The 10,301-nt window shown below is 48.8% G+C and overlaps 1 protein-coding gene across 1 annotated transcript; it reads left to right on the top strand.

The window, feature by feature from the left end:
* Nucleotides 1-382: 382 nt before the first annotated feature.
* Nucleotides 383-9,934, top strand: LOC134016043 (zinc finger protein 281-like). The gene is made up of 6 exons (XM_062455465.1): nt 383-778; nt 4,404-4,508; nt 5,231-5,354; nt 5,926-6,009; nt 6,714-6,832; nt 8,423-9,934. Exons 1-6 carry the CDS (start codon nt 383-385, stop codon nt 9,932-9,934), a joined length of 2,340 nt encoding a protein of 779 aa, XP_062311449.1.
* The last annotated feature ends 367 nt before the right edge of the window (nt 9,935-10,301 follow it).

Raw genomic sequence — 10,301 nt, 5'->3', positions numbered from 1 at the left:
AATGCAGGGTTAAGGGCCTTGCTCAAGGGCCCAACGGCTGTGCGGATCATATTGTGGCTACTCCGGGATTAGAACCACCGACCTTGCGTGTCCCAGTCCTTTACCTTTACCTTTACCTTACCTTACGCTACAGGCTGTTATATCTCTCTTAACAGGCGGATACGACGCCAGCGTTGTATTCAATCATGTGCCTGTTTTTGAAGACGCATGACTGTTAAAATTAATTGTGGTTCCTCGGCCTTTCTATAGGGCGCCTTATTCCATAACGGGTTAAACTCATCACCTAATTGTACGTTCTTCTCCCAGTGTATTTGCAGTTGGCTCCAGTTAAGTTTGGCTCCCCCCCTTCCCCCCTCTCCCCCGCCCCTGACGAAGACCCGCCATGAGCATTATCCAAGACAAGCTGGGCAACGAGTTCCTCCGCAACGGGGCGATGGAGCCCAACTTCGCCCCGGGCATGCTGATGTTCAGCCACCTGCCTCCCGTCACCAGCTTCACGCGCATGGCCTCGGCCCCGTCCGTGCTCCACGAGCTGGCCCCGCAGGAGATGGTGCTGAAGAAGGAGCGCGACTCGCCCGACTGCAGCCTGGACTACGTCCACGGCGCCTCCATCAAGCAGGAGAAGCTGACGGAGCTGGACTACCGCCTGCCGCTCTACCCGGGCTGCTCGGCCAAGGGCGGCGACCTGCTGATGGAGGCGTCGCTCGGCAACCACCACCACCACCACCACCACCACCACCACCAGAACCTGCTGGCGCACGACCTGAGCCTCGGCAACGTGAGTATGGTTAGGGGTGCATTTGAGTTCGGTGTGTCACTACGTGAAGAAAATGAAGATTTTTTTTTGTTTTTGTTTTCGAGGGGGGTGGGGGTAGAAGGAGGGTCAAGTGGTGGTTGGGTGCGAGGGGGAACTGGGCTTGGGGTGGTTGTTGACAACATGAATGATATTTTTGCCTTGCGTGAAGAAAATTAATATTTTTTTGTTGTTTTTGAGGGGGGTGGGGGTAGAAGGAGGGTCAAGTGGTGGTTGGGGGTGAGGGGGGACTGGGCTTGGGGTGGTTGTTGACAACATGAATTAAGTCTTTTTGCCTTAGTTTATGCAGTTACTTAATGGCACAAACAAACTCTGAAACGGACATACGCATATCAACAGAACCCTCTTTGACCATGCATCTAAAAATCTGTAATGCACCCCAGTCTAGTTCTCTGCTTTATTTGTTCATTTGTACAGAACCGTGAGTTAATGAACACCCGGTGTTTAGGGGAAATGAATGGCGGAAGGTACCTTGTGGCGTTCACTTAAATGTCAGCGGTCTGTACCTAGTATGTGCTGTTTACATAATTATCCACTTGTCCTGTATTACAGTGTAATGTACAGGCTTTATAGTAGCTCTCAAGCTAGAAGCTCTTAGCTCAATCAGTGGTCTGCTCTGTACAACCAGAAGGGTTTTCACACATGTTCTCCTTCAGTAAAAGAAGAATATGCTTTCATCATCAGATGTAAAGAGTGGAAAAATGCACACTGAACTGAGGTCATCCCAGGTGCTTCCTCGTGTTCTGTTCTTGAACTTTTGTCTGGCCCCCCCCCCCCCCCCGCATCTAAAAATACTGGTGGAGGTGTGAATTGAACGCTTCCAGAATGCGTAGATGTGGCTAATGTCGGTAAACTGAAAAGTATACTTCCCCTCTCCTTCCAGAAAAGTTCCATGATCAAAGTACGGAGGAGGAACAGAAACACGAGGAGGTTGGATAGAGTGCTGCACAGACACTTATGTCTCTTTTTGCCAAGGCTTTGGACCCCAAGTCACCATTTGTTCCCGCTTATTCATAAACGTTACAAACTAGTTGTTCATGGTTGACGTATGAAAGCATTCGCCTGCGGCAGATTTTAGGGGGTCGTGGTTGTTTTTGCAGGTCACCTCCCTGAGAAACCCGGCGGGTCAAGTTTAAGGTTAAAAAAAACAACTATGTAACCAAGGAAGCGGAGAGTTTAATATTAGCTGTATGTTCAGCGTTATTTTAGAATCGTATTGCTGAAACATGCTTGGTGCAACATCCTGGAAATACTCAATGGGGGGTGATAGACTGGGCTACCATGGCATAGGCTTGAAAAGCCTGAACTGGGTCAGTCCAAATGCTGGGTGACATGGGGGGGGGGGGGGCACTGGGTCGGTCCATAGTCCATACCGGGTGTCTGTGGTCTTAGTCCAGGAATAACAGCAATATAAATGGATTCAGTGCTCCAGAAATCTGAACCTTTTACTTGAGAGAGTGTGATGTCATTTTGCGCCTGTCAGCACAAAGGAATCCTGGCGAGGCTCTTCTGCTCGACGTCTTGCGGAAACCAGCGTCCAGCTGTCGAACCCTCGGCTCTCCGTCTAACAATAGCCAGGCCTTCCACGCGGGGGACTTGGCACGGCGTACGAAGCCTGAAATAACGTTCATCGCCTTCACCATACAGTTTTCAGTATAGTTTATGTAACAGAATCTGCTAGAAAAGCCTAGGAACGGATATCGCGCGTAAAAAACCGAGTCACAGCGAGACAAAACAGAAAATGGCGGCTTCCGAGTGAAAACGGAAGGCTGCAGCTTGGGGGTTTTTTAGACGTCTTTTTGGTTTTCGACCGCGAGAAACGCTAGGAACGACCCGGAGGGAAGGGTTCAGTGGCCGTGTTCTGAGGAATTCCTTGAGGCGTTGTTTCTGGGTAACCCTTGATTCACACTGCATCTGTCTTTGATTAGGGGAAAATTAATCTTGGTTTATTTTGGCCCGCGCAGCTCAATGCAATTATGGTTTAAAAAAAATATATATTATTTTCATGTCTGCTGCGAGGTTCGGCTTGGTGGACCGTGAATCGTGCCACAGTATTTGTGAACCATCAGGACGTAAATGAGGCAAATCAAAATTTTAGATTTACTTCTCTGAAGTACGGTTGGTTCCATTGCTGAAAGCGGGGAGTTTCCAGCGTCATTGGTGCCAGTGAATATAATCATTACAAAAGGACACTTCATTTTACTGCATTGTGTCAGCTTGTGAAGGACTGGCATACAACTGAGTGAAAGTGATGAAACAGACAATCAAAATACACATGAACCACATGCATCAACACCATTGAGGCTAGCGTTTGAGATCCTCAACTAGAGTGCATCGCTGTAACACTACATTGATACCTGCAGTATGAATGATGGGCTCTATTGCCCGACAAACATAATTGCTGTTAATGCAGTGTGTATTCTTGTATGGCGTCACTGGTTTGATTTTAGTCACAGATGGCTACAGAATGTTTAAACACCTCGTGGGTTTATGCCGTGTTCGGGAAGTCCATTTCTCTGTAGGGCCTTCAGAGTAGTACATATACGCGTATGCACACTTCCAAATGTGACGCTTAACACAGTCTTTCGTCTCTAGGTTTATTTTTATGTTTCGTTTAACACGAAAGGAGGAACAGAATAATCATTTGGCAAGTTCTGTGTTTTTGTAATGCTAATGAATTGCTAAAGTCAGTCGTTTTGTAAAGCACAACATTTTAATTAAAATGCTGTCTGGATAAAATGAGATCTATTTTATTTAGGAAAATTAGCAATTTCTGCCCTTCTGAAAAGGCTTCTGAAAAATCCCTTGATTCATGTCCCCTGTAGGTGTTTAAAAGCTCACTAACATGACTATACATTAGTTCTTAAAAATATAGCATTGTGTTTGTTAGCTGTTGAAACAGATTCAATTAACTTGGCAGCATAATAGGAGCATGCTGGTATTCTTTTATTGTTCAGCACGCATTGTCTGTTCCCGCAAAACAAACACCAGCCAGCTCACCATTTTGATGAAGACTTAGTCTCCCGCAGACCTTTTATTCAGATGTAGAGCAAGCTTTGGGGAAGACTAAATCCAATTTATATGTTCGGGTAAATTGTCAAAATGAACTCTTACTTACTTCCATCCATGGTGAGACTTTTAAATAGTGAACTGCTTTAAATGAATTCAGTTAATTGAAGCCATCTCCATTTATTCCCAGTTAGTGTGAAAAGTGAGTACCTTTCCCCCTTAGAAATGTTGGACTTTAATGCTCCCAGTGCTGTGTTGTGTGTAGCTTGTGCTGGAGGTGAATGTGAGGTCTTTTGGGTTTGTTTGCAGCTGCGTACCGGCCCTGTGTCTGCGGCCCTCCCGCAATGGCATAGCCGTGACCTCCGATGCGGTAGCAAGGGGACCGTAAATTTGGGTTTATTACTCTACTTCTCAGCTCCTCCACAAGCTGTCCCGCGTTCAATGGGGCGGGTGCAGCCTTTGTCACCCGTATTTGGGTTCTCTCTCACCCTCTCCCTCTTTCTCTCTCTCTTTCTCTCTCTCCCTCGTGCGCTCTTGCTCTCGCTCGTACTGATTTCCTTTCTCTTTGTCGTCCCTGCAGCTGTCACAGAGATTGGTGAAAGACTCCTCGGGGAGAAGGGGTCGGAGGTCAAACGGCGACAGCCAGGAGGGGAAGCCCCGGAGGAAACGAGGGGACTCCTCAAAGGTGCGTGCCGCCCACGGCCGTTTCCTCGGGCTCCGGCCTCAGAGGGCCCCATTTCCTCCTCTGACGTTCCAGAACCTTCCATTCTGTTAGTGTTACCCGGAATGGGAAGAAATACAGAAAGCAGCGACGTGCAGCTTACTAAATTACAGAATACCTCCCGAATATATTCATGTTGGTCAAAATGGTTCTTGAACTTTGAAGTTGGAACGGAGGTATGCACTGTGGAGAGAGACAAGCAACTCATGTTGCATGTGACAGACATGCATTCAAATTTGTATTTCAAATACATGCATTGAAAATGCTGCCCATCCTTGAATTAGTCTCTGGTGCATGAGGCTAAATATAATGTCATGTACTGTTTTTGCCACGGTACATGTTACCGTTCTGCAAGTTAAACTAATTGAGGCATCAGTCATTTTGCCGATGAAAGCACAGTGTTGTAGCTGCTGTGAGTCTGCTTCCGGTTAGTGTTGTAAACGGTCTTCGCCTTCATGCATTATGCAGCCGGTATCCCTGCTCCTACAAATCTGCCCTAGACTCTGTCTGCGTTAGTTCTAGTGTCTTAAGTGACAGGGGAACAATGAGACCCGAGTGGTATTGTCTGAAGTCTGGAGTGGTGCGTGGGGTAGACTTGAGCATGCGGTCATTGTCGTGGGAGAATGGGAGAGGAGATCGTAAAAAAAAAAAAAAACTAACCCCGTACCCCTCTCCTCTGTCCGCAGTCAATGATGCTGGACGGCGATTTGGGCAGCCTCTCGCCGGGCTCCAAGCCGCACATCTGCGAGCACTGCAACGCAGCCTTCAGGAGCTCCTACCACCTGCGCCGACACGTGCTCATCCACACGGGTATGGGGCTACGCCCGGCCGCCTGGGCCCTGCACCTCCTCCGTCTCCGGGACTTACGGCTTTACCGCCTATTCCTTCAGCCGTTTCAGAAGACGAACGCGCGGCTTTGTGTTCTCCGTGTTGTCAGCTCCCTTTTTGTTTTGACTTTTCTCCATATTTTTGTGAAAGTTATTACTGTTTGTATCATATTAGGAGTTCTTTTCGTAGGATCTTTTGATGTAAATGGGTCCTTTGAAGTCTCTGAAATTAGATCGTGACGAGTTGCAAATTCTGTAAAAATGAAAATGCTGGAATAGTCGGAGGTTCTGCGCAAATTCTTTGAACGGCCAACCAAAGCAGCAAACCTCTTGGAATTAAAATTCATGCCACTTTACTGTTTTTCAAGCCCAACCCAGATACCTCAAGTGCAACAAAAGGGTTTTCCTCGCTTGTCTTAGAAAACCAAGGGCTCAACAGGTACTGCATGATAACAGGAAGGTGTCGATGTTGAGTCAGGTGCTCTGTACAGTGGCGTGGGGTGAGGTGTTCAGAGTGGTGTTGACTTGTGTGTGCTCTGTCTCTCTTGTTTCAGGAGAAAGGCCTTTCAGGTGCAGTCAGTGTAACATGAGCTTCATCCAGAAGTACCTTCTGCAGCGGCACGAGAAGATACACAGCGGTGAGTCCTGGGAAGAGTAGGAAAAACTACTTGCGTTTGCCTTTTGACTTTGTTTTTGTCTTTGAATTTGTTTTTGTCTCCGACTGTTTTTGTTTTTGTCTGTGTCTTTGACTTGTTTTTGACTTTGATTTGACCTGCCTCCACTCTAGCCCCTTTATATACAAGCACTTCCTAAATTTCAAAGCATAAATGTAAATGAATCCCTGATTCCTGTAACAGGAACATGTCCTGTGCGGGTGAAACTGTACTCTGTCGGTTAAAGTGTAGGTTTTTGGGGTTGTGGTCTCCGTTTTCAAGTAAGGATAAGCAGTAATTGCAGTATGGGAATCCCCTCCATGTCTTATTTGAGAGAGGCCTGTGTGGGGGAGGGCTTACATTTAAGACCATGATTAGCTGAAATGGGTGTTCAGTGCTGGGCTTGAACAAAAATCCACACCAGACTCCATGGTCGTCTTTGAGACGAGGTGCTCTTGTGACCCTGGTTAAATTGGTTGAGGGTGTTCCAGTGACTGACTGTTTTAATTGACCATGTGGTCCAGTGACCATGGTTGATTTGGTTGTCTGTGTTCCACTGACTGGTTGATTTGGTTGTCTGTGTTCCACTGACTGTGGTTGATTTTGTTGTGTTTTTTCCTCTGACCGTGGTTGATTTGGTTGTGTGTGTTTCACTGACCGTGGTTGATTCGTTGTAATCTGTGCTGCAGGAGAGAAGCCCTTCAGCTGTGACCAGTGTAACATGCGGTTCATTCAGAAGTACCACATGGAGAGGCACAAGAGGACTCACAGCGGAGAAAAGCCATACAAATGTGACACCTGCCAACAGGTGAGTGCTGTCTATATCTATGCTAATTTCACTTGCCGTAAATCCTCAAATTGTGTCCGGGATTCTATTTGAAGGCGGGCCTCGGATAATAGCCGGGGGCGTGGTCGATTCGGACAAATAAAGGCCGCCCCCCAAATACAAGCCGGGGTAATATTGCCTACCAGTAGGGCTATCAGTCCATGAGCACTAGAAGACATTGTCTCGATTTAACTCGATGAAATAAAAGAGCTCTTCTTAATATTTTATATTGTAGGTCGGTTTAATACTGTTGCCAATGAAAAGTTGTTGTCCTACACCATGGGTCTCCCAACACGTTGCTCTCAAGCTACCAGTCGCTTTCTGAGTAGCTTGCCAAAGGCTGAAGCAGTATACATTTAAACACAATTGTTGCCGCGAAGGCATTCCAGCCTACAAATTTAATAAAAAGTAAATCAGGCAAAATTAAAAATGAACTTTAGGCTACTTGGCTACGCAATAAGGTTTCCATGTATTTCGTATATTCAATGAATGAATGAAAGCGGCTGCCATGGCTCGCAATAAACAGACGGGTGGAAATCCCAACACTCTTTCAACTACATTACAACTTAACAGTGAACCATCAAATACCCCCCAGATTTCAGTGCCCATCAGTCCCAACATTTAGCAATAGAATCAAACAGTCCAAAAGTAAATTAAATCCCAAACCAAAGCGAAAATCTTTTGATAGCCTACAGTTATGCTGCTCCAAACGAAACGCATGTCTCACAATAAAACGCACTTTAGGAAAAAAAGATCCTTAACTTGCTGTTATCTACGCTAATTTGTTATTGTTCATGAAGGCGTGTCTGGCAAGTTGTTGTTTTATGGATTCTGGACTTGCATGTGATTTATTGTGTTTGAGAATATTTGTAATAAACTAAGTCTGTTAAGACTGACACTATGACTTACCAAACGGTGTTCCTGATTAGCCTACACTAATTGATTTCTGAATGGTTACAGGAAGTGTTGAACAGTGTTGGCCCACTTTAAGTGTAGCCTTTTACTTTATTTCTAAGAATAAAATTCTACAACAGAAGCCTAATTAGAAATAAAGGCCTGCCTCGAATACCAGCCTGCCCCTAATAAAGGCCTGTGCTTTGTGCAGCCTAAGTAAATAAAAGACCCCGGCCACAATTTGAGGTTTTACGGTACATCGTCCGTAAGTTTTCATAATTAGTTCCTGAAACTAATGATTTTCAGGCCATGAATGTCATGGAGTTGTGTGTTTAATGCTGAACATTCTCTCCTGCTATCGGCACTCAATGCAAAAGCTTATGATGTCTGTGTACTTAAGACTTGCACAAGTTAAGGCATTGAGGGTTTAAATCAGGGCTGCCTAACCCTGTTCCTGGAAATCTACTCTTTCAATCCTAATTTGGCAGACCTAATTCTGCTTACCAACTCAAGATCTCTAGCTGTTGAATGAGGTGTGCTTTGTTGGGGTCGGAGTGAAAACCTACAGGACGGTAGATCTCGAGGAACCGGGTTGAGAAGCCCTGGTCGAAAGAATGTGCGTGTCTTGATTAATCGAGCAGAACCCCTGAATTTTGACGTGTGCCTGTCCCGTTTCAGTATTTTTCCAGGACGGATCGACTGCTGAAGCACAAAAGAACCTGTGGAGAAGCCATAAAGAAGGGGCTGGACCCGGGGGCCCTGGACCAGGCTCTGAGTGACATGGGGCAGGGTGGCTACGGCCTCGCTCAGGGAAACGGCGGAGGCCCCGGCCGTAAGAAGGGCAGGTCCAAAGGGGAGGGCGGCGAGCGCAAGCGCAGGAAGGGCGCGGAGGCCGGGGGGGAGCCGGGCGGCGACCTGGGCCTGCAGAACTACGAGGCCTCGGGCAGCGGCCTGCACGGACGCGCCCCCAAACTGCTCTTCAAAAAGGTCAACCGCAAGGGCCCCGAAAAGGACCCCTCCGGCAAGCCGGGGCCCCTGGGCGTGATGGACGGCATGGGGCTCATGCAGGGCCCCGAGGCCAAGCAGGCCCCGCCCAGCAGCAGCAACTACGACGACGCCATGCAGTTCCTGAAGAAGCGGCGCTACCTGCACGCCGCCGCCAACAGCGACTACGAGGTGGGCGTGGCCCACCTGCCCCAGCAGCCCACCGTCATCCAGGGTGCCGTGGTGGGCGGGGGCCTGGACCACGCCCCTCTCGGCCTGCTGGACTCCTCCCCCATGGGGGCCTCCGACCCCAAGCACGACAAGTCGGGCATCCCGGACGAGGTCCTCCAGAGCCTGCTGGACCACTACTCCCAGAAGGCCGAGGGGCCGCACGACGTGCCCTTCGACCTGGGCGGGGACCAGCACGTGGAGCTGCACCCAGCCGCGCCGCCGCCGCCTGAGGGCGGGGACGAGGACGACAAGGTGGGCGAGAAGGCGGTGATCATGCACGAGTACTCGCGCTTCCTCCTGCAGGCCCTGGAGCGCACCAGCCACAGCGCCAGCTTCCTGTCGGGCCCCAGCGGGCCCTTCGCCGGCGCGGCCTCCTCCGCCAGCCCGCCGCTCTTCTCCGACAAGCACGTCTACGCCGCCGCCCCCCTGGAGTGCGGCTTCGGCCACGCCCTTACCTCGGCCCCGCCCGGCCCCCTGCCGAAGCCGCACTTCGGCATGCTGCTGGCGGGGCCCTCCTCTTCCTCCTCGTCCTCCTCCCAGCCCAGCTTCCACCTGGGCGGCCTGGACCACCAGCAGCTCACCCCCTCTCAGGAGCTCACCGAGCAGCTGGAGAAGCAGTCCTCCCCCGGGGCCTTCCAGATCCCACCCCCGGACCTGGGCGGCCACAAAGACGGCCCGCCCAAGAGCAGCTCGGCCTACCAGCTCCCGGCCCAGGACCTGGCCCCCATCGACCCCTCCAAGGGCGTGGACCTCCGGCCCCCTTACCAGATGGAAAACTTCGCCCAGGCCTTCGGCTCCCAGTTCAAAGGGGGCAGCCGGGTGCCCCTGGGGTTCAGCACTGACTCGAACGCAGAGGTGGACCACAGGATTAGGACTCCCGTGACAGAATTCTCAGGTTTCACTAGTTTGTTAGCTGATGTCAATGAGCCAGTTAGTTCAAGATCCAAGACTCCCACAAGCCAAAGCTACAGGTAAGGTCTGAGACGGTAGACCTAGTTTTGGAGGTTTGTTCATTTTTTTTTTTTCTTGTGTTATTACTATTATTAATGTTTTTTTTTTGTTTTTTAATGAGGCTATGTTTTAATTATTACACTGCCATTATAATGTTTGTATAAAATCGAACCGGAATGGGTCTGTGTGACCTCCTTCAAATGCAATGTTTTGAATTTTTTTTTTTGTTTTTGTTTTTTTCCCGCCCTCTGTGTTTAGTCTGTTTTATTCATTAGTGTAAAATTAGGTCTGGTCGTTAACTAATAGATGGAGAAGTACTTTTTAAGCAAAAATATTAGTGTAGCAAAGGACTGGCTTGACATTTCTTTTCCCCTCAAACCTATGTGTTTTA

This window comes from Osmerus eperlanus, unplaced genomic scaffold, assembly GCF_963692335.1.
Source record: "Osmerus eperlanus unplaced genomic scaffold, fOsmEpe2.1 SCAFFOLD_288, whole genome shotgun sequence".
In the NCBI taxonomy this organism is placed as follows: Eukaryota; Metazoa; Chordata; class Actinopteri; order Osmeriformes; family Osmeridae; genus Osmerus; species Osmerus eperlanus.
This window is presented reverse-complemented; position numbering and strand designations above follow the sequence as displayed.

Bases quoted from the DNA above. Each gene is read 5' to 3' on its own strand.
- LOC134016043 (XM_062455465.1), top strand. From the start codon at position 383: ATGAGCATTATCCAAGACAAGCTGGGCAACGAGTTCCTCCGCAACGGG. The intron at 6,010-6,713 runs GTGAGTCCTGGG...TCTGTGCTGCAG, and splicing joins GCACGAGAAGATACACAGCG to GAGAGAAGCCCTTCAGCTGT. The intron at 6,833-8,422 runs GTGAGTGCTGTC...GTCCCGTTTCAG, and splicing joins AATGTGACACCTGCCAACAG to TATTTTTCCAGGACGGATCG.